Source organism: Gymnoscopelus microlampas (genome assembly GCF_963454915.1).
Source record: "Gymnoscopelus microlampas genome assembly, chromosome: 4".
In the NCBI taxonomy this organism is placed as follows: Eukaryota; Metazoa; Chordata; class Actinopteri; order Myctophiformes; family Myctophidae; genus Gymnoscopelus; species Gymnoscopelus microlampas.
The window spans coordinates 36,702,317-36,727,605 of record NC_139941.1 but is presented as its reverse complement, the minus strand read 5'-3'; the positions used below and the strand labels follow the sequence as shown (position 1 = coordinate 36,727,605).

At 43.6% G+C, this 25,289-nt stretch overlaps 1 protein-coding gene across 1 annotated transcript in view; it reads left to right on the top strand.

The window, feature by feature from the left end:
- The window catches only part of zdhhc8b (zDHHC palmitoyltransferase 8b), a 94,585-nt gene that overhangs the window by 48,139 nt on the left and 21,157 nt on the right, over window positions 1-25,289 (top strand). Inside the window, exons 2-3 of the mRNA XM_084054814.1 lie at window positions 13,926-14,047; window positions 22,683-22,840. Of these exons, the coding sequence (XP_083910940.1) occupies window positions 13,926-14,047; window positions 22,683-22,840 (280 nt within the window). The remainder of the gene's footprint in view (window positions 1-13,925; window positions 14,048-22,682; window positions 22,841-25,289) is intronic.

The following is a 25,289-nucleotide window of genomic DNA, read 5'->3' as shown; positions in this document are numbered from 1 at the left end:
ATTTCCAAAAGGTTTCGATTAATTGTTCTGTCCTATCTAAATGTATAATATACATCTAATAATATTATTATTAGATGTTTAGCAAACACGATTTTGAGTTGCTTTAATTTGCAGATTTCCAACATTACAATCATTATTATTATAGTTCTAGATTTCAAATTGATTTTCCAACTCTGGTACAAATACATAGTAAACCTGTGTACAAAGTGGCCATTAGATGCACCAAGGATCACTTACTGTACAGAACACATACTGTACACTTTGTCTTCTTCCTGGATTTGTATGCATGTAAAGCTGGACCATGGCTTTGTGGCAGGACATGCCTCAGTGGTGAGAACTGCACCGTATAGCTGTTTAATCTGTGTTTTTGGAAAGCAGGGAGTGTGTTGCACTGTAAATGTCACCAGCACCAGACGGCATGGCAAAGCGCTGAGCCATCAGCACCTACTGATGCTGCCAGCACAGGAACATGTGAGTGTACATAGTATTTTTCTGTGTATGGATGGCTGAGCATGTACACTATTTTGAGGTATTTTTCAATGCCCTACTTCACATTCACTTCATAGTCACACACATTCACATCTGGGCAGTGTACTGTATAACTATTCACCATTGTACCACTGAGCACCTCTTTTGGAGCAGCTGGGAGTTAACCACATGAAACCCAGCGTCCCTATTCTGGGGGCGAACATTGAGCCAAAATTGTTGTTCTGCAAGCTCACAACACGTCACAACAAGACCCGTTCTGAGCTTGGAGATAAGCTATTTTCAACAAAGATATTTGGGGTTGAGGGTGCTTAATATAGACGCCTGGCGGACTCCAGTCAACGAAGTATACTGTATATGTAGGGTGTAAGCACACCTCCTCAACAGTTCAGTACTGTGTAGATGCTGAGGAACTTCAGCCATGACCAGTGCTCCTCCCATCTGTTTAAATCCAGTGTGTTATTTTTGTTTCCCGGTGGACAGAGACTAACATCTGGTGTCTGTTTCAGACAGAGAGGACTGCTCTTGTCACTGTGGGGAACAGTCAGCGTGCCGTGTGTACACAGTATGAGTTTGTGCATCCATTTTCCTTTACCTCTGTTCTTGTGACAGGATCACATGCCCTCACAGGGATGGGAAGATATTTTGTGCAGCCGTTTTGCTGGTTGTCGGTTTTAGAGTTGGACCAAGGAAGGTTGAAGAAAGGGTTAAAGGTTAAGCCTGCAGTTTTGAGGTTTTGTAGTTGAATGATTGCAGTCGGTAAGAAGTCAATGGAAGGTCCTCACATCAGTAGTAGTAACGTGTTGCACGTGTTTGTGTGTGTACATTTGCATGCATTTGCAGGTCCATGCATACAGCACATAAATACATGCATGTATGCTTGCATGCTGCTGGTTGCCCAGTCCAAGTTAAACCCTGGCTTCCTGCAGGAAGTGAGTGTAGAGTTGGACTGACCTCGCTGATGACGCTTGGAGATAAACAGTCAAAACATTCATGACTGTGTAAGGGAGGGAGGGGCATGAATCTGGTCCATAAGGGCAGAATGGAGAGCAGGGGTGGTTGGGACACCGTGGTGGCCCAAGGGGTCCTGAGACACATGGCATGGGAGTCCAGGTCCAGGGATGGCCAGTGATGGACAACTGTCTCACTCCTGCTGTGTGTTGTTTGGCTCTAGGACTCTTTCCTATGTTGAGCGTATGTGTGTGTTTTCCCTGGGATTTAACCTACAGTATGACTTTTCTGTTGCAGGTTCAGAGGTCAGTCTCCCTAACGTTTAACCACTTAATACTTAATTTACAATGAATTGGAAACACAGCCAATATACTGTACTATACGAAAATGTGTCATAGGGTGACGGTGCCCTCTGCCCACACATGCAGGCCCCCAACAACTGCACTCAGGACTTAAAATAAGAGAGGCTAGGAATGTAACACAGACTAAGCCAACTTCTGCCACTCAGATATGCATTGCTCAGACTCGCCACATTTCAACCTAGCAACTGGAAGAGGCCCAAGTGTTTGTCTGGAACAAGGTGACGGCCATATTAGCTGAGACCCCCTCACCCCTCCCTTCCCCTCCCACTCATCCTACTATAAGCTAGACCCATATACGTAGGGTTCCTTTCGGACACAGATATTTCACTATGCATTGCTTAGCATGTGCACACGTGTGCATGTACATACTATGTTTGCAGACGCACGCACGCGCGCACACACACACACACACACACACACACACACACACACACACACACACACACACACACACACACACACACACACACACACACACACACACACACACACACACACACACACACACACACACACACACACACACACACACACACACACACACGCTCAGTGGTAACAGTTGCATTTGCAGATTGTGATTGACCTTGCTACCGTGGTCTAAATACTCACAGATACTAGTGTGGTTAAGCCCCAATGTCATTGACCCCCTAAGCCCTCACTTATTCTAGTTGACCCTTAGCACTGTAGTGGGTTTCCATTTCCCACGGTTAGCCTGATCACTGGAGGCTCTTCCAGATGCTTCCATATGTCATTTCCTATTAGGGAGATTATGCTACATACCAGTATGGATACTGGTTTGTGTGTGAGTGTCCATGTTGCGGTGGTCCTTAAATGTAATTCAACAAATGAAGGTGCACGCACATCCACAAATAATTGCAATGGGTGCTGGATAACTGTGAAGAAAATATATGCACACCGTCTTCTAAGCTCCCAATACACTTTATTAGACAAGTTACAACGTTTTGACCTACACAAGGTCTTGGTCAGGTGCAATCTAAATGTAAATGTAATTAAAAATGTTAAACATCTAATGCAATACCATGCAAAAACCTAGCCAGAGAGAGAGCACGCGTGGCCAGGGGCGGATTAACCCTTCGTGGTGCTACGACCCATTTCATTTTGTCAGTGGGGGGGGAGAACGCATTTCACAGTTTTAGCGCTCCTTCTGTAGCCTTTGCTTCTAAATGTCGGCGCTCTTGCGGCGATAGTTGAGTCTTCTTTCACTTTCTCCCCACCGTTTGGTGCCCCCATTAAGCCTGCACTGTGCGTGACTGTGTGTGGTTCCATTCATAGACGCACGTTAATGTGAGTGCAGTGTGTGTATGGGGGTAGGGGCTCCGTCAGCAGGTATTGTCACATTGTGATTTATTGTGGGTTCATTGGAGTGTGTGACAGATTGACAGATACTTTGTTAATGATGAGTAGAGATTAAAAAGGTGTGTCTACTGTGCAGATTATCCCTGAGCCTGAGGACATGAAATGTTACTCTTACTTCAGGTAAAAATAAATATGAAATTCCCCCCTTTAAAATTGTGTTCATCAGTGGTAACAGAGAATAATACATTTGCATATTTCCCCTAATTTCTTGCGTTTCCAGGACAGTAAGCCAGTTGGTTCCATATCGCTAAAACATGCTGAATCTGACAAATTGAAATGACCTGTGGCAATGCCTAGGACAGCCTTTCCTCCTTTCCTGTCTCACTTTACAATCTGATGAAAATGGAAAGGGAGTTATAAATATGTAAATGTTGAGTTAAAAGGCCATCATAGGGCGAAACATTTCATTCCCTTTCCAAACGGGCCTCTTATGCATTCATGTAAAAGTGAAACGAGTTGCCCCTCAGTTGAATTGCACTTAAATGGTAAATGGTGCATTTATATAGCGCCTTTATCCAAGGCAATTTACAATGATTGTGCATAACATTCACCCATTCACACACACATTCATACACTGATGGCGGAGGAAACCATGCAAGGCACCAACCTGCTCATCGGGGGCAATTAAGGGTTCAATGTTTTGTTCAAGGACACTTTGACACCAACTCTGGGGGAGCCCGGGATTTAACTGGGAATCTTCCGGTTCCCAAGCGGCCGCTCTACCTCCTGAGCCACAGCCATGCATGAAGTGTAGCATCAGGCAGCTGTGGATCTTACACCTCAGTTGCCTGTCTAGTTACCAGTAAATACAACTGTAAGTAGACTTTTAGGCTTTGTTCAGACTGCAGGCAAAGCTGAATCTGATCTTTAGGATTGACTGTCCACACTGTTATTTGTAAGTGATCAGATCGAATTTTGGTATTCCAACAAATGTCTTGCTTGCCGAAGACCTGATCTACAAGATCACAACACATCGCTTTGTGAGCTTGTAGATTGGCTATTTGAAGTATAAATCTGGCTTTAGCACCCGTCTTTAGAGATCAGATTTGAATCACATTTCAAACCACCTAGGAATGTGGCTCAAATCAGATTTGTGAAAATCTGTTTTAGTTTTTTTGCTGTTCTGACTTGATGAAAACAATGTGATTTCAATCTGGATAGGCCAAAAAATGTATGCCAGTCTGAACATAGTGTTAGAGGCTTGGATACTCTATTTTAGTTCCCTGACACTCCACCTGTTTATGTTACAAGTCCCATGAAATATATACATTAGTAAAGCAATACATATTAAATACTAGTATTTACTACTCAAATAAGTCCGTACTTAACTCCCTGAGTGCCAGGATTGCCAGAATTATTTCAGAATTGATTCTGAAAAGTGCCAGAGTGTTTTTCACAGAAAACAAAAAGTGCTTAGGAAGCGAGATACAGCCTTTTTCAGTTCTAAGTTAAACAAGGAGTGGATGGAGCTGCACATCTTCAGATGATGATATCTTGGGTTCTGAACATGTTTTCTTTTTTTTTTTTTTACTATTTTTTCAAAAACACGTCAAACACGTTAATGGCACCCAGCGCCATAGCGGTAAAAACACGTGAAACACGTTAATGGCACTCAGTGAGTTAAATAATCCAGTTAATAATAAACAAATCAGATGAACTAGAGCCTCAGCCTTGTGTTGGTCTGCGAGGGTCTGGTTCTGGTTAACTGGTAACTGGTAAGCTGCAATCCGGAACCTATTTTAATGAATACAATTATATTTTAACCAATCAGTATGGTAGAGTATAACTGTAATTAGTAATATAATAGTACATCTGTGGTTGGAGGTGGTCTTCCCGCGCGTGCGTGTGAGTGTACGTGCGTGCGTGCGTGCGTGCGTGAGTGCGTGTGTGTGTGTGTGATACTAATAACAGTGAGCACAGTGCCTCAGTCAGAAGTGTGTATGCATTAGAGACCCAGAGGTCTTACTGCTGTTTGTCCTGTGGAGATTCAGAGGAGAACTTGTCTACACAGCAAAAAACAGTGTTAATTTAAATCTGAAAGTATACAAATTGACCCAGTTTTACATTTTCAAAGTTAAATTTATGTTCTGGATTTGGCTGTGTACCAGCATTTGCAGACACAGGACAAATAAAGGAATTGTTTTTTGCCACTGGTACAAGTCACTTTATATCTTTTACACACACAGACACACATGCGAGTAGATGTGTATAAACTAGCCCTGCCTACTTGTGCTGCTACATTGAAGAGAATCTCTATATTTGTGCATCACACCCAGTGGGTGGTTTGTGTGGTGGCATGGCCTGATTCTCTCAGGGCATTTTGGGATCAGCGGGCATCAGCATGCAGCCTGGACGAACATATGTCTCCCATCTGTGTCACCCTGGGAGGTCACAGCTTTGAACGAATTAACCAATAGCAGGACACTCCCAACTCCCGACTGATACCATATCGTTAATTGTGCCCAATGGAAGCGCAAACACCTGCTGACGTCACAGGTGTCATACAAGGTAGCAAAGAATTCCTTGTAACACTGACAGGGCGGACTCAGACCATATGAGTTTTCAAATCCAAACTGACTATGAATTCAGATTTTCTTCACTAAAATCGCATTAAGCATGTCTGACCACCCCGGTTAAACAGACTTTCAAAGCCAACACTTAGTCAGTGACTTGTGTTTGTGGAGTAGAATAAAACATTATTGTACAAGCATAGAAATGTGTGGGTTTTAGTAGTTTCCATTTGAGAAGCCAATATGGTAATCGACACCGGGAATAAAATACTTGTTGACTCGACTGCATCATTTGTAATTCTACGTGACAATTTAATGGTCACACACACACATTTTTGTTTTATCTCACTCTATCCAGGCATATATTTACCTTTTTTAATATTTCACCAAAGAAAATTGCTACAGTACTTTTATGTATTTCCAGTTTTATCTGCCAGGGGTTTAGGAGAATTACATTTCTTTGAGGAAACTTCCTGAAACGATGTAGGCCTATATTATTTTTGCATAGCTCTCCATTAGTATCAAGATAATTGGTTGACAGGAAAGATTCTGACTCAGTGGACAAGCTCCTTAAGGGTGGTAATTTCTTGCAGCGTGAGAGAACAAGTGAGAGCATGCAGTTGCCAGTTTCAAAGTCGGGGATGACTACTCTGCCCTGATCCAAAAGCAAGCAAATAAAGGACTGGCAGATTTGAGTAGTTAAATAGCTCCAGGAGAGAGAGAGAAAGTGTGTGTGTGTGTGTGTGTGTGTGTGTGTGTGTGTGTGTGTGTGTGTGTGTGTGTGTGTGTGTGTGTGTGTGTGTGTGCGTGTGCGTGCGTGTGCACGCATGCTTTTGTGTGTTAGTGTTAGATCCTGTTGATATCATTGCCCCATTTCACCCTGCACTGCAAGCGTAGCATCCAACCATATCTATAGCAAGGCCTTTCTCCACCAAAAGTCGACAATGTTTTTTTCTTTGCTTTGTAGGCTTTCCACAATATTTGGATTAGATTTTTTTTTTTAAATATAGTTTCAAAAAGGTTTCTCAGGATCACTGATGATCAGTGGAGGTCTTAAAGCAGGATTTGTGCCTGGCTTTTGTAGCCAGCCAGCTGGCCTCTTGTCACTAGACAACCAGGGGGCGTTTCTCTAAATAACAATACAGTATGCATGTGTGTACAATGTACATTTCATGCATATGCACTACATATGTCTCCATTATGTTTGAAGCAGCAGTGCAACGTTATGCATAACTCAACCTACCAACTCACTCTCGCTTGTTGTTTCGCTGTATAAAGCACTTCTAAATCTAAACAGCATTGTGGTCTTAGCTATGGTACTGAAACGTTTAATGGAGTCAAGTACGGAAACGAAAGAGCCGTGGAGATTTAATGATTTGCCCGTTGTAATGCAGGATGTGACTTTCACCGCAGTGATCGATAGAAAACTTCTCTAGCTAGCCAGAGTGTTCCATGTGTAGTCCTGGCAACATACTGAGGGAGGGGAGCCCGACCTATGGCAGATTTTTGGGTCTGATGCCAATTGTGATTTTGGAGAGTCCTAGCCCAACAATTAGTGATGTTTTGACAGACATTTCAGTATTAGAAAAAAAGTGAAAAAATCTTCAAATCAATTTGAATCTTAGATTTGATGTAAAAAAAACTCAGGCCGAAAGGTATGGCCGAGACTGTATTGGTGTTTGTCACTCCTGATTGTCATTAATAAAAAAAATCAATAAAATAAAAAGCATTTTTATAAACACTGTACTTAAGGCACTTTGGATAAAAGCATTGCAAGACAGTGGAACATGTCATATTAGAATGAATGAACCGTCTTTGACTGAGGAAATGAAATTCCCTGGGAGGTAGCGAAGAAACCGAGTCAGAAGCCAGCCCCAGTCTTGTGACTCTGATATGAGATACTGATACTGCAAGTACAAAGCTGCTGTGTAGAGATTCTGAATGTTGCCTGCAGCCTGACACATTGATCACAATGCTGAGGTTGTGTGTGTGTGTGTGTGTGTGTGTGTGTGTGTGTGTGTGTGTGTGTGTGTGTGTGTGTGTGTGTGTGTGTGTGTGTGTGTGTGTGTGTGTGTGTGTGTGTGTGTGTGTGTGTGTGTGTGTGTGTGTGCGTGCGAACGGGTCTGTCTGACTGTGTGGGGAGCCGTGTGTGTATGCCTGTGTATCTGTGTGTGTTTGTGTAAATGTAATGTACGGTATGTGTGGTTACACGAGTGCCCACTCTGACAGCTCTGAGGAGCTATAGCTGAGTGCTGTTTTGCTTCTATTTAATAGAAGCTCTGATAGCTTCAAACTCATCTGGGGGAGAATATAGAACAGCTTGAAACATTTGTATCATTGTTCTTTTGTTGTGAGATCAAACATGCAGACTCTTCAAAGAAGGTGAAAACTTGTGGCACGATTCCCAAATGCTGGCTCGTGGGCCTGAAGGATTTCTACAGTACCTACTGTAGCTACACACACACACACACACACACACACACACACACACACACACACACACACACACACACACACACACACACACACACACACACACACACACACACACACACACACACACACACACACACACACATACATACACAGACACAGACACACACACACATACACACACACGCCTCTTTTCGGCAGTTTTAATTACTACAGAGTTTCCAGGCCTTTTGGTGGCCAGCTTTGGGGCAAGAATCCAACAAAGAACCAAATTCATTACATTACTGCTTGTTTGGCAGCAAGAGGCCCTTTGGCCCTTTGGCTCACTCACTAAGAGTCAGGAAACTTTTGTCCAAACTTTTTTCCTTCTTTTTTTGTCGAGTTATATGCTTCCCCTCCCCGCCATAGTATCACGGTTACATAAGCTGTAAAAGTGACTTGTAAAACGGCCATGATAAGTGGCCGCTGGTTATTTGTTTGTTCCCACACAATTGGCCAATATCACCCTAGTCTACCCTGTCACATTCTCCCTCCCATGTTGTCTGCTCCCACGCTGTAAAATCCTGTGTTAATTGAAGTGTGAAAACAGACCCAAATGAACCCTTATAGATCTTGCAAATGGCTGCTGTCAATTATACTGCATTTGTTTCTCTCTTTAGCTCAACGCATCATTTTGCCACACTCACTGACAGATGTTAAAATTGCTATTTTGTAAGGTAGTGGATTCATCAACTGGTAATTAACTATGGTAATAATTTTGATTGCTTTCTTGTTCTATTTGGGTGGGATTTATCTAATAGAAAATGTCTCCAAAACCTGTGCAATATGAATACACAATCTTCATCAAGCATGTACCAGTCAGTGTGGATGTAGGCCTACCACTCTGATGTAGTGGGAATAAACCTAAAAGCTCATCATTTGTATAGGAAGAACTATCAGTCCAGAAATAAAATGAGAGTACATTGGATTAGATTACACTAGATTTAGATTAGTTTGAATATCGTGTAAAGTAATGTTACAAATTGAGTTGGTGACAGCTAACATTGTGATCTCAAAATGGAGATCAGTGTAGAGGTAGACAATATTTTACTTAATCCATTAAGACCGGGAACACATCCCGCATGTGTCATTTCAAGATTTATTTGGCTATTTCTTTTTTAATCGTGATTCTTTTTTATTTTACAGCGAAAATTTTTAACTCCGATCTGTGCTTCTGGGGGTCCCTGGAACAACATATTTTGAGATGGGGTTCCGCGGCCAAATGCATATCATTTTGGGGGTCCTTGACATGGAAAAGTTGGAGCAACAGTGATATAGCAACATACTGTTAGGATTTAGAAATCATTTTTAGATATGTATTTGTCCGCGGACCCCCATCTCAAAATGTTTTGTTCCAGGGACCCCCCCTGAAGCAAAGATTTGAGTTACAAATGTTCACTTTGCAAATCTTTGAATATATTTTTAAAACATTTTCAAGATGTAAAAAATAAATAGCAGATCTACAAGCTCATAGCGCGGCACAGAGTGCCACACTATGAAATCTAAAATGACACAGATGCTTTCCCGGATTGAATGGGTTAACAGAATATCAAGGGAAAGGATTATTTGTAGGGTTATGGTTAGAGGAGCAATTTTCTGACCTCTCTGAATACCTGGACTGGCTTGGAAAATCCTCCCTCAACAACTGTCAAGGACAGGTGTCTTTCAGCAAAACACTTGGTGCTCACTTACACCAGTTGAGCTACACTGTAGTGTGTAGCCTGTACTCAGCTGTACTCACTCAGTAGCCTGGTTGAAACAGTAGAACACTGTGGTTGGACTGGGGGATCTCCCAGATGTGAGTGTGAAGCAGGGTACTGCTGTAGAAGAGCATCAGTCTGGTCAGTTGAGTGTGAATCAACTGTTGCGGGTAAAACACTCTCCCGCCTCCGCAGAGACCTGGGTTCAACTCCTGGCAGCGGTGCTGCTGGCTTGGCCAGACACTCCCAACAAAGTGACATTATAGTGGATGAGAAGCCGCTGAGGGATCTTGTCCTTGTCACTGCAATAGAGACCCCTGCTGGTCGGTTGGGGACACAGTGGGGAGATGGTGTGAACCTCTGTGTTATGCTCTCCCAGTGATACTCCTCATGGTCAGGTGAAAATATGCGTCTGGTAGCTCCATGTGTATCACTGGAGGCATATGGCAGTCTACACCCTCCTTAGACCAACAGTCGTGGGGTTGGCCACAACAGCACCAGTACAAATGGGGGAACATCTTAAATTGGGAATGAAATGGAGAAAAGCAAAAAAAGACGATGATGAAATTACAAGAACTTTAAATACAACCAATCACTTAAACTCTATATACTTCATTGACCGGGCCCCCTGAACACTAGTACTGTATAGGCTGGGCCTGAGCAGCTAAGCGGGTGGGCACGCATGCGTGCCCCAGTGGAATCCCAGTGGAAAATCCCAGTGGTTTTCAACCAAATTTGCGGTTATTGCACGGATATTGGGCGTTTTGGGGCGTTTTTTTGTTACTTTATTTCGGTTTTAGGGTTAGGGCTGGGTTAGGGTTATGTTATTTAATTCTTATTTTTGCCTGATTGTACCGATTTTTTTATCCAAAAATTAATTATAAAAAAATGTAAAAAAATAAATTCCCCCAAAAAAATGTTTTTGCAAAATCGATTGGGTGGGCCAGCTCTCTATGTGGGTGGACAACGGCCCACCCAGGCCCACCCATGGCTGCGCCCCTGGGTTAACCTCTCCTCCTTAATAATGTCTCTCCAATGTCTCCAGTGCCTTGCTCTACTCACAAACAATGATCCAGATTGTGTCTCTCTCTGCCTCTCTTACTCTTGGCTGTCGGCCATAGTTTGTATCACTTCACCCAGACCAGCATTGGCCACCACTCAACGTTTTACCCTCTCAGCTGGCTCGGAGCTGGGTGAGTTAGGTCACAGCTAGGTCATAGTTCAGAAGTTGAGGTATAGTTGAGGATTATAATCTGTAGAGAGGATTATGGCGTTAAAGACAGTCTAGGGATTGTAGTGGAGCGTGCATGCTAAAGGTTTAAGTTAAGGATCAAGACTGTTCCTTAGAGGCACTTACTGTAGGGTCTTGGTATCATGGTTCCTAGTACTGTAGGGTCTTATCATGGTTCCTAGTAGCCGATAATAAGGAGTACAATGTCAGAACCATAGTGCTCAGGTAATATCTTTAAATTTAATTCTGAGATTGTAAAGATTATGAGATTAGAAAAGCGCTAATTTAAGCTCAAAGTGCTAAAGTAGATCATTCCACTTCAGTATCATAAGTCATATTTATTGCCTTCTCAGAGTCTAAGAGAATTTAAAATATCCGCACACAGTTAAAGCTCCCAAACAAATATTTAAATGCAACGTTTCCACCATGTCGGTCTTCATCAGGCAACATCTCATGGTCTAGCCAGTGAGAAGGTTTGGTGTGATTAAGGCTGAGCTTTGAGCCCAAGTTCAATATCTTCAGGCCTAAACGAGCTCTCAAAATGTCCTCTTTAACTGTCCCACTAGCTCAGGCCTGTAAGTACAGCAGTCCAGCTCTCTACAGCCACTGCTCTGAATTATTCAACAAAGCACCCATGGCAGGATGGAACGGGGCGACAAAGATTGAAGATCATTTCAGGGTACTGGTACCAGGAAATCGACTGACGTCAGACCTTGCGTGAACGCGCGAGTGTGTGTACGCACGTGCACGCACGAGTTACGTCTGATTTATGCGTAGTTGCGTGTAAAAATGAATTAATAAAAAAATGTTGATTTCCACACAAGCATTATACAAACGTGTGTGTGCACATGTACGTGTTTGTGTACATGTGCATGTGTGAAAAATGTATCTGTCATTATTCCAGGCAGAGGGAGCTGCATTGGAGACTCTTTATTAATTCATGAGCTCTGTCAGTCTCTCCCCTGGACATCTGCATTGTCTCCAGTTTTATTCATTAACACAGCTTCATTATAGCGTTTTTCCCCCTTTTATCTATTCTAGAGGGACTGCACACATACAAGATTAGTTGCTACCCTGGTGTATTATGCACACAGCCACACACACAACAAACTGAGGGCGAGCAACAACAAAAAAAAGCCTTCTAACTAGACTGGAAATAGACCATTATTGACAATTCTCACCAATAATGACATACCCAAAATAGGGACACCCGGTTGAAACTGGTAAATAGTACAAGGAAGAGTTGGGTCGCATTCTGTGTATTGGTAAATGCAACAACAAGGGCGTTCGTGCACTGTAGGGAAGGTTGACCCTAGCTGGCATTAGAGTCCCCTATACTTAGCTACATCAGGCATAGTGTGGTAATTTTTTTGTCTATAAATACTCACCAATGAATCAACAGGTAGTTGTGTTGATTCATTTCAAACTGGTGTCCCTTTTTGGACATGTCATTACTGTATATACTATAATGATCAAACAATTTCTAAAAAACATCTTTGAAATAGGGCATAAATGGTTACATTTTGATCCCTGTGAGCTTGAAAATGTACATAACCATTGGAAGGCTTTATTTGAATCATGTGTGCACAGTACATCTATATTGTATGTATTGTTTCATTTTCTTTTACTGCTGTTGCAAACCAAATTGCCCATTGGGACATAAAAACATACTTTACACGCCAGTGTGACGTAATCTCACGACAGCATGACATCACATCCTACCTATAAATATGACATCACATCCTACCTATAAATTCTATATAAATTCTAGGATGCCGTCAGATCCTGTAAGGCGGCACTGCAAAGTATACAATTTGAATCCTGCGCCATGTCGGTTGTCAGTATGTACGTTGTAACGTTGTATGTAGCCAGTGTGACGTAATCTGACATCACGCCAGTGTGACGTAATCTGACATCACGATGAGACGGTCGTCCCGAATATGGACACAACGCCAGTGTGACGTAATCTCACGACAGCATGACATCACATCCTACCTATAAATATGACATCACATCCTACCTATAAATTCTATATAAATTCTAGGATGCCGTCAGATCCTGTAAGGCGGCACTGCAAAGTGAACGACGCGTCACGCTAGACGAACGTTTCTACGTTTCTACATTAGTACTTTACATTACTAATGTAGAAACGAGCGACAGAGAGAAGAAACTTGGTATACATCTATACACAGTGAAATGTTAATTTATCCATTTGTAACTCAATTTGTTCACTCTCATAGTTAAATTGTGTGTGTGTGTCTGTCTGTGTCTATGCATTTGTTTGTATGCCGAGTCTTCCTGAAAGCCTCCAGCTTGTTCCAGGAAATGCCTTGGCTAGCATACATTGTAATATAGCTCAGTGTTGCTGGCCCTAGTATAGCCATATCCTCATTGCTCTGTGCTATCAATCAGCCTAGTTGAGAGGCGTGCGTGCGTGCGTGCGTGCGTGCGTGCGTGCGTGCGTGCGTGCGTGCGTGCGTGCGTGCGTGCGTGCGTGCGTGCGTGCGTGTGTTCGCACGCACGCACACACTGTGTGTGCGTGGCATGTGGAAAGAAGGTGTAAAAAGTGGGTATTTATTTGCCAGCAGTGCAATTTGATTGCACAGTATGTGCATTACTGTACTGTACTAAATGTAACACAGCTCACATGCATTGCACATAATGATGTGTACATGTAGATATGGCTACAGGCAAGAGAGTGTGTGCAGGACTGACACATTATAAGCACTTTAGAATCTTAAATAGATTGTCTCACCAGGACAGAGTCATAATTCTTTAAGGGAATCTTTAAATTTGATGATTGCTTTAATCTTTCTCTCTGTGTCTCTCTCTCCAGGTGTCCCTGGTTGACCAAGGCCATATCCGCTGCAGTGCCTCTCTATAATGGCGTCGTCTTCCTCTTTGTTCTGGCAAACTTCAGCATGGCTACCTTCATGGACCCTGGAGTCTTCCCCCGAGGTTTGTGTTGAAATGATTGTGGAAATATTTATGTGTGTGTGTTTGTGTGTGTGTGTGTGTGTGTGTGTGTGTGTGTGTGTGTGTGTGTGTGTGTGTGTGTGTGTGTGTGTGTGTGTGTGTTACGATGCACTGGGACACATCATCAGTGATGTGTGCCTGAGATCACCGGACGTTTCGGGTCTTTCAACATCATACATCCTCCCTCAGGTGACCCAACCAGGGTTGATCAGACCCCGGCTTGTGTCCCAGTAGCGTTAGCCCACAGATCGCTCCTCCTGATCCAAAGCCATCTGGAGGCTCTCTCTGCCGCCTCCATGGTGGACTTGATGGCTTTCCTTTTTGCAGCCCCCGTGATGCCAAGTAGCGTGTATACCTTGCACAGTGAGCGGCCAGCAAAGCCTCTACACCCCACTTCAATGGGCTCGCAGCGTGCTTTCCAGCCTCCTCTTTGGCATTGCTCGACCAGCTCCTGGTACTTTGACCGCTTCCGCTCGTTCGCCTCCTCTATGCGATCCTCCCAAGGAACTGTCAGTTCTATCAGTAGCACCTGCCTTGAAGAAACTGACGAAAGCACAATGTCCGGCCTCAAGGAAGTTGTTGTAACGTGGTCTGGGAACTTGAGCTGCTTGCCCAAGTCAACTCGTAGATCCCAGTCCACCGCTGAGGTGAGAAGGCCAGCTGCTGGTTTGGGCTGTGACTGCGGCTGCACTCCAGCCCTGACAAAGGCGATATTTCTCTTGCCATGTTGTTGCTTGCTGCTGTTGTTTTTGGCCACAGCTTTGGAGATGTCTTCAGCAACTGCCTTCAGCACCTGGTCGTGCCGCCATCTATAGCGGCCCTCCCCAAGGGCTTTCGAGCAGCTGCTTAGGATGTGCTCCAGAGAGCCTTTCCTGGAGCACAGAGCACAAGCTGGAGAGTCAACCAAACCCCAGAGATGGAGATTGGCTGGGCTGGGTAGGACATCATAAACAGCACGAACCATGAACCTGATGCGCTGGGGTTCTGCCTCTCTGATCTCAGACCAGGTCAACTTCCTCTCCAGCGCACCCTCCCACCTTGTCCATGCTCCCTGCTGCTGCATGCCCACCATCCTGCTGGTACGTTCCTCCTCGATCCCGGCCCGCACCTCCTTCAGGACTAGCTGGCGTTTGTCCTTGCCGTGTGCCTTCTCGTAGCGAGGTTGAGGAAAGGCACCGAGCCCTGCACGACCCGTTGCCACCGTGCCCACCAAAGCCCTGTGTCTCAGCCGAGACTCGGCTACCTCCAGACCTTCCTGAGCCCTCCACTTCCTGCCAGTTCGCACCACGATGCCCGCTGATGCGACCTTCGAGTCCTTGGAGTCCCGATAGAGCAAAGCCTCTCTTGTGCGAGAGACCCTGAACTCCTCGTCGAGGCTGCTGAAAGGGAGCTGGAGTTTGTTGGTCTTCCCATACAGTGCTGCACTGCATAGGCTGCGTGGAAAGCCCATCCATCTACGGAGGTAGCTACTGATCTTCCTCTCCAGCGTCTCTACTGTCGACAGGGGCACCTCGTACACCAACAGCGGCCAGAGTACCCGGGGTAAGACGCCATACTGGTAAATCCACGCCTTAAACCTGCCGGGTAAGCCAGACTTGTCTACAGCCGATAGCCACGTCTCAAGCTCCTTGATGGTAGTTTGGATTGCTGCAGTATCCCTGAGACTACAATCAAAGACCTTGCCAAGGCTCTTGACCGGTTTCTCGGTGATAGATGGGATTGCCGTGCCATCCACAGAGAAGCGAAACTTGTCTGCCACTTTTCCCTTCTTCAGAACCATGGCCCTAGATTTAGTTGGTTTAAAGCTCATTCTTGCCCAGGAGATGAGCTTTTCCAGGCCCTGGAGTATCCATCTCCCACCGGCCACCGATGTTGTGGTGACAGTGAGATCGTCCATAAAGGCTCTGATGGGGGGCTGCCGGATGCCTGACTTGGACAGAGGGCCTCTGCACTCCGTTTCCGCTGCCTTGACTACCATGTTCATGGCAAGGGCAAAGAGGCTAACTGAGATTGTACACCCAGTTATAATGCCTTTTTCAAGCCGGTGCCAGTCTGATGTTACACTCCCAGAAGTGACTCTAAGCCTGAAGTTCCCGTAGTAATTCAGGATGAGGTCCTTGATCTTCCTGGGTACATGGTGTCGGTCCAAGGTAGTCTCCACGAGCTTGTGGGGTATGGAGCCGAAGGCATTGGCAAGGTCAAGCCAAAGCACAACGAGGTCTCCCTTACCCTCCCGCGCCTCCCTGATCAGCTGGGTAACTACTCCAGTGTGTTCTAGGCATCCTGACACACCAGGGATACCACCTTTCTGGACTGAGGTGTCAATGTAGGCATTCTTAAGGAGGAAGTCTGTCAACCTTCTGGAAAGAATGCTGAAGAAGATCTTCCCCTCAACGCTAAGAAGCGAGATGGTTCTGAACTGATCCAGCTTGGTGGAATTCTCTTCCTTGGGTATCCAGACACCCTCCGCCTGCCTCCACTGGTCCACTACAGTTCCTCTGCGCCAAATCACACGCAGGATCTTCCAGAGGATTCTAAGGAGCTCAGGGCAGCGCTTGTACACCTTATAGGGTACTCTACTGGGTCCTGGAGCTGATCTTGCTCTGGCTGCAGTAACTAATGCAGAAATATTTATGTGTGTGTGTTTGTGTGTGTGTGTGTGTGTGTGTGTGTGTGTGTGTGTGTGTGTGTGTGTGTGTGTGTGTGTGTGTGTGTGTGTGTGTGTGTGTGTGTGTGTGTGTGTGTGTGTGTGTGTGTGTGTGCAGTGTATTCAAATGCAGCTACTGCTTGGGTTACATATAATATGACAAACGGCATACAATAATATTGCTTTCAGGTAGAAACCTTGTATCTCCATATTTTTTTTACCATATTCTTCATAGTATGACAGTGTACCGTAGTGAAAATAGCCACTCTCTGTTGCTAATAGTGCTGCACAAGAAGTAAAGGCTTTGTTTGAATTTCTTTAGTGTCTAGTCAGTATTATCATACTGCCAAATTATTTGAATGAAAGATACATCTTACGATGCACTGGGACACATCATCAGTGATGTGTGCCTGAGATCACCGGACGTTTCGGGTCTTTCAACATCATACATCCTCCCTCAGGTGACCCAACCAGGGTTGATCAGACCCCGGCTTGTGTCCCAGTAGCGTTAGCCCAAATGTATCACTGTAGTATCATCTGCCAGCTTATCAATATGCAGGCCCGGATCTAGCCCAATTTGCGCCCTAGGCAAGCTCCCTCAAAATATCAAGCCAGGTGTCTCAAGCCTGAGATTGACAGCGTCGCGGAGCCACGGTGGCCCCGCCGACCGCCTTCAAGAAAAACACTCAGCATAGACAACACCAAGGCATTCCATCCCTTTCTATGCAAGCTCACCACGGATCATCATCACACACAAATGTTTCACAAATGTCTCAGATGGCTTTTGCCTTTTCATTTTCTTTTAGTCTAGTCAGTCTCCACTTGAGTCTAAACACATGGCCTACCTACTCCACTCTCGCTCGTTGTCACATCGCTGCTCAATCAATGACTGTGATGATCAATCATGTGCCATACAGTCTTTATTTTTAATCATTTATATACATAGGCTATAACAAAATATAGCACACGTTTCTCACCTTCTTTCCTCTAAACTGCAGCACTGATGGTGGTTTATTTGGTAACATTTTGTAGTGTGTGGGACAGACTGGTTTTACTAATTACATTAGCTGTTCAACAATGTGGTAGAGGTGCGCTGTGACGTTGTCAGTCTAACAGCCGCCCCTCCCTCCCTCCCTCCGCAGCTCAGCCAGGCTGCATAGGCTCCCAGTTCCAGGCAGCAGACAGACAGGCAGTATCACAAGGTTAATTCACCCATGCACACAGTGATGTGACTCGCAAACGAGTGATAGAATACGGATCGCGCAAGTGTCATCATTCATATCGAAATATTACACCACCCAATTCGGCGCCCCCTCTAGATGGCGCCCTATTATGTCGCCTATAGGGTGCCTATAGGGCTGACAATGTGCTATTATCAGGCCAGAAGGCCGGGAGGGGGAGATTCTGTTTTCGTCCCTGTCCACTTGTGTGTGCGACTGTGCGTGTGTCTGTATTTCTGTGTGACTTATATTTTGACACTTGCTTTGGCAATGTAATCGTATGTACTGTATATACACCAGAGCTCACATCACCACACAACAAAGCTGTTTCTCAACATCCCATTATCTCCCCTCATCAGCCTGTTCAAATCCATACCTCCATACATCTAGGCTGGGATTTACCCCCAGGTCTTCCATGGAGCCATGCTGGAAGCTCTACTGTTTGTGGGCATGTATTCAGGATCGCTCAACTGTTTGTCCTTCTAAAACTTTGCACAATCCACCATACCACATATTTTGGGGTTCAGCCCAGGACACCAGTAAGTCATTCTACCAGATTCATAGCTCCATTTCTGCAGATTTTCTTTTATGTCAGGTTCTCAACTAATACTGTTGGTTTTCATTCTAGCCTGGCAGAATGGTAGTCAGGGTCCCCAGAACCACAAGCTGATTGTTTAGTAACAATCATTGAACTAATTTCCAGGTTAGTGTTTGTATTGATGGTTGTAAATGATAAGCGCCTGTGTTTAGGAAGTGCATTCCGGCCCCCATAAAGGAGTAATTATCTTTACAGTGCATATGGCCTAGGATAATGAAGACCTTCTGCCCCTTCCCGCTGTGAGTTTTATGGAGGAACAGGGGAATTCATAAAGGAGGGAGGGACAGTAAGCAGAGCATGAGTTGTAGCTATTGCATACTGAACATTCAAAATTGCAATACTGATTACTGTACTATGACAGTATATAAGCCTTTATTGGTATTAGTACTTTTTGCAAACCGTACAGCAAAATCTGTAAGTGGGAAGTGTTAAAGTAACTTTGACTCTCACAAGTTAAATTAACACTCTGAAGGCCTGGACTGCTGGCGTAGAGGTCCGGGCACCTAGGCTCCAAAGCTCGAGTCCCGTTCACGACGATCTTTGCTGCATGTCTGTCCACATCTCTCACTCCCAGTTTCCTGTCTGTCTCTACTGTAAACAAAACTATTAATAAAGCCCAAAAAGCTCCAAAAATATATTTTTGAAAAACTCAATTTTACTGTCTAAGAAAGCTGAGATAGAGCAAGGAAAGTAGAGTCAGGAGAGGAGGCTCTGGTGTGAGTTGATCTTAGTCCAGGTGGGTTAAGTGTGGCTCCAGATTACTGGCATAACATTTCATCATAGTGAAAGGTGTTTCCAACGGCCTGGTAAAACAAGGTATTTGGTGTTGTGCGTGTCTCTGCCCTACATACTGTGTAGCAGGAATGAAATCCGTTAGTATATATAATGTGTGAGCCCTAAACACTGAAAATGATTCCCCCCCATGCAACTCATGGGGGGGGGGGGCGTTTAGCACATTTACACTTAATATTTGGGAAAACAATCTGTTTATTTTTTTATCAGTATTGTGCTGTGCTGTCTTAATCTTTAAACCCACTTTAAAGCATTCACACGCTATACAAGCATTCGTGTGTGTGTGTGTGTGTGTGTGTGTGTGTGTGTGTGTGTGTGTGTGTGTGTGTGTGTGTGTGTGTGTGTGTGTGTGTGTGTGTGTGTGTGTGTGTGTGTGTGTGTGTGTGTGTGTGTGTGTGTGTGTGTGTGTGTGTGTGTGTCACACACACAAATGGGACGTGCACTCACACTGATGTATGGGAAATGAATGCAGTCTAATCCCTCCTTCTAGTAGATATGCCCTCTGGTGGGGCTCACTACATCTCTGTCGTCTCTGTCAATACAGTCCTCGTGATCTGCCAGTGCACGTGCTGACATACATATCCAGAGACATGATGAAGAAAGACATTCATGTCAAAGCTTCGGAGAAATAGACAGATAGAGAGACGAACACTAAGTCATGAAGAAACGAGCAGAGAGAGAGCGAGAGAGATTTGGAGACTGAGTGAGAGAGAAAATAAATGTTTGTCATGGGACAAAATGTCTGGTACATCACACATAATCAGTGGAAAGAATTACCTTAAAGATGTTAACATCCAAGGTGTAATGAAGAATGCGTTTAGGCACTGGTTTGGGTTGTGAATTGTCACTTAAGTACTCAATGTCAGATGTTTAAAAAAAGATAGCATGCATAATATTCAGAACAATGATAGAAGAATAAGATTCTGTGGATAATAGTAGGAAGTTGTCCTCTAGCCATGGAGATATGATTGACTGTGCTAAGTTTCAGTATCCCTGTGGTCTGAGGAGCTTCTCTGATATGAGGATGATCTTATAGCTGCTTTCGCTACTCTATTGTATGTGTTCTGTTCTTATATCTCTGGTTATCTTCATAACTGTAGTTCTGTATCTGTATGCTGGGTTCAGGGTTCACTATGTACATATATATAAAGATATGACATCATGCTGGGACGTCATACACTGGCGTTACCGCGGATTAGGTGGTGATCTCATGCTAGATGTCGTATTTTCTGTAACACAAGGGGATTATATTTTCTGAAATAGTGTTCCGTACCTTTGCAAGTGAGTCAGGTACTAAAATTGAGTCATGGACTGTTGGAAATATTTCTATGGTACCAAGAAATGGTAATTAACCACTTGATCCCCAGCATCCGTATTCTGGGGGGAATGTTTGCCAAAAACTGCAGATCTACAAGCTCACAACGTGTCGTGTTGAGACACGTTGTGAGTTTATAGATTGGCTAATTTTGGTGAAAAGATTTGGTGTAGAGTGAAAAAGCAGTGTACCAAAGTGCAACTCAGGTCTGATTTGCTAATTTACTGTAGAGGATGGTTAATAATCATATTAGGTACTCATTAGGTACTTGGAACACAGACAAGCCGGTGCTATATAATTATTCTTATAAAGATTATGATGATTTAATAACAGAAATGATCTACTTTAATGCACTGTGTAGCAGATGCTCCCTCTCCCTTATCCAGTATGTTGGCCCAGTATCTCAGTTACTTGCTATGATCAGTTATAATAATAACAATTGATTTATTATGATTATTATTAAATTAGTTTTGCCTGTGCATTTGCCCATGAATAGGGTTCTTGTGGGCCTTAAATTGAGTCCCAGCTGATCCTTCTCTCCTATGCCTGTCATATTCAATCTCCCGCTTTCCCATTGCCAATCTCAATAAAATAAAATAATACACTGTAGCAGGGTTCAGTGGACTGCCATCTCTCATTTAGGGAAGAAAAGATTGTAGACCAGGGGCTGTCAAACGAGTGCATATGTTTTTGGCATTTTTCAGCTGGTGTACCTTTGAAATCTATTTATAGAAGCTGTAGTGCCATAATGACAGAGTAATCTCTCTCAGACTATGGGACTCTGTATTCCTGTGGTCTCTCTTTCTGTTCTCTCCTACTGTCTATATCTATATATTTCTGCCACTCCTTCATTTTTCCTTCTGCTTCTTCTCATTCGTTCCATTTCTGTCGGTTTTCCTGCCCTATTTGCCGCCTTAAATCTCTCTCTCTCTTTATCTCAAGCTCGTTCTCTCTTGATGTGTTTTTCCCCATTTTCCTCTTGCCATCTGTGTGTGTGTGTCTCTCTCTCCTTGTCTTTCTGTATCTCTCTCTCTCTCCACCTGTGCTTTAGCTGCCTCTGTTTCCCTCCAGGTATTTTACTGAGGGAGTGTGAAATAATTTTTCAAGATGGTGCCCTACACTGATCCTTTCTCAGTTTGAATGAGCTCTTTGATCAGCTGAAAGAAGGTTTTGTTCCTTGGTCTCAACAGAACAACACGGCCCTCACTGTGTTGTGGCGCTGCGTGCAAACATCCACAAAAAAACTAGTGTAGCAACATGTAAAGGCGTGGGAAAGTCATTATTCTCACCAGTCATCATACATAAGAATATTTTCCACATAAGGCAAGATTCTCCACTTTTTGTTTCATGTTTATTTCGGTTTAATCTTCCCCCTACCACCCACTGTTGGCCTGGGGAAGAGCCTCCTCCGATACACATGGAGTTGCCAGTCCCAGTCCCACTTTTCAGTTTCACAGCGAGAGCGTATCTCCCCCAAGATCCCCTCCCTGCTAAACAGGGGACTGCAACCCAACCAGCAGGGGTCGCTAGTGCAAGGATACAATCCCTTGCCCAAGAATACTGTCAATTGTATTTGTTGCTGTTGTGCTCTGCTGTATTGGGAGAGTTTTATTTTTACATGTCAGGGGTTGGGGTTCCTTTCCTCAGTGACTCAATGGGTAGGGGATTCACCATGTCCATGTCAATAGTTTGTATTACACCTGACTGCAGATTCTTCCCTGGGTTAAGATATTCACCTTGCTTAATAGTAAGTCCCATCGTTAAAATTACACAGAAGTTATTTATAAAATTTCCATTTAATTGATTGTTGCTCTTAATTTAATGCGGTTCCCCATTGTTCCTCTCTCATATAGTTATAAATCACCACTCTGTATGTGTGTTTGAGTGAGTAAGAGATGGAGTGAAAGTGCATGTCCTTACACATAATGTGTGAGCGTCTCTCTGTGTAATTACATTAGTCAAATTATCATTTTGTTTGCTGGTCTAGTGGTCTATGTGTAAGCGTCCACACCACAATGTTGTCTGTCTGTGTGTCCCCTCTACAGCGGACGAGGACGAGGACAAGGACGATGATTTCCGGGCGCCTCTCTACAAGAATGTGGAGATCAAAGGCATCCAGGTTCGGATGAAGTGGTGCGCCACCTGTCACTTCTACAGGCCACCGCGCTGCTCCCACTGCAGTGTCTGTGACAACTGTGTGGAGGTGAGAAAGACATTCACACTGTGCCTAAGGACCAATATGAACACAACCAGTGTTGCTGGTGCCAAAATGTGGTCAACAAGATGCTTGGATAGGGGCAGTGGTTCTCAACCTTTTGTGGATCGGAGCCCACTTGAAAATCTCAAAAGCGTTTGTCGAAAGAAAGAAAATATATCATATATTTTAAAAATGGTTTAGGGTTAGGCCCTGGCCCACAGGTTGAGAACCACTGGATATCATGAATAAGATCTTTGATAGAGGAATCTTTTTTGACGTTTTAGCATACAATACAACCTTATGTTAAAGGTAAAAAATTGGGTCCCAGTGTGAAGCCATTCTTAATTACTACTAAATACACATAGTAGTAATGCATACACAGCTGCATTTTATACTGAAGCACACAAATAATCACACATACAAATGCATTCAAACTAAAACTCACATTAACACTTGTTGTTATGCATCCCATGTCTATAATGCATTATGAACATACGTTATAATAAGCTTATAACACTGTTTAATTATAGTTATAAAAACTCATAAATACTCATAATGCTTTATAACAATAATCACAACACATTATAAAGCATTTATAATTACTTAGGTTTGGCTTTCCCCAATTCATCTGATTATTTCGGAAACCAGACAATGGTGTTTACCATTTCAATAACCAGTGTATTGCCTTAAGACAAGTAATACAGGTAGGATTGGTGTTTCAACAGTAAACACACTCATTGCAAGAGCAGAGGGATAGTGTTTTAACACTGTGTGCTAAGGAGTAGTGACTGGTCCTCTGGAGATGGCCATACACCCCATTGCCATATTTTGTATTTTAAAACAAAATAACAGACACAGATTTCAGATACAGATACAGTCTTTGAGACACCTTTTATATATTTCTCATCACATCACACATGATCCTTGTTATTTTTATCATGACCACTGATGGTGTGGTGTCCAATTAACTCTGCACCAGGTGATTTAATTAATTAACACATCTAAAACCACAGAGGTGTAAACTAATTAATGGGTGTACCGTTTGGCTGGAATGAAAACAAGCGCATACAGTATGTGGCCCTCTGTGACACATGACTGCACACCACTGAGACTCAATATTAGTTTTCCCTACTTGGTTTGTGGCGTTTGAAGCTGTTCGCTCCAGCTGGGCTGCTGTCCTTGAAGCTGCCTAAGAGCTTTCATGTACACCACACATCCCAGTATGAAAGGGGTCATATATATATATATGGCTTTGAACTAACCACGAGGTAGTGTAGTGGTACTCAGATCTTTAGTAAGTTGAGGTGCAATAACGTACGCTATGGTAGGTGAGGTAAAAAGTAATTAAAGGGAAATTTGGTTTGCCAATATGTATACGTAAATGTAACAACAGAAAGTATACAAGTCTCAACAAAAATAGAAAAGACTAATATATTTCAGCCATTATAATTTTACACCCCATCCCTGCACCCCATTATCCCCCATCTCACTTCTTCTATCCATCTTTTTCGTCTCCCTTCCCTATCTTCTTCCAAATATCACTCCTCCTTCTTCTGTCTCCCTGTCCATCTTGCCTTCCTCCACCTCCCTCTCTCTCCATGTCTCCTTCCCTCCCTCCCCTTCCATTCTGTGTCGTCCGGCCGGCTCCCTACAAACTTCCCTACCTCCTCTTTCCCCTCCCTCCCCCCCTTAACCTCCTTGCCTGCTTTCCTCCCTCCATCCCTTCCTCCAACCAACGCTCATCCATCTCAAGGTTATTATAGTTTAGCATTGTTTCTTTCTTTTTCTTTTTTATGTCTCAGTTTCAGTTTACTTTCGATTTGTTTTTAACACAAAGGCTTAAAACTGGCAGAGCTAAAAACATTGGAAGGTTTCACATCCTTCCAAAATATTAGGCTTAAAGGTATGTTAGGCAACATTAAGCCTAAATTTAAAAAATATTTATATATATATTTTTTTGCATTTTTTCCCCTCTATCAGCCACTATATAATGATGCTGGGGTGTTTTCCTGCATTGAAACACAGTCCTCTTTCTGAAATCCGTATTTTCCCTACTGTTTATGTTATGTTTGTTGGGACGTAAATTAACGCACGCATGTGCGCGTCCGTGCGCGTCCGTGTCCGTGTGAACTTTTTACTTTTGGTTTTAAAACGCTCTCAAACATCTTTTTTGAGTCACAGAATGTACTTTTAAGATAGCGTTTGGATAGAATTTAGTTGTTTAACTTCATATATGTGGTCAATTTATCATGAAAGAGCCTATTTAAAGATAAAAATTCAGAGAACCAGCAGGGGCGGGCAGTAATACGCATTGTATCCGAATAAAGCAACCTATTTTCGGCATGGCCCGTTTAGAAGTCCCCTTAACTCTATGGAAGTCCCCCCTGCGTCATCCCCTGGTGGTCGGGGAAACGAACTGCAGTTTTTTTCTTTGTTTATCTCTGAACTTGCCTAC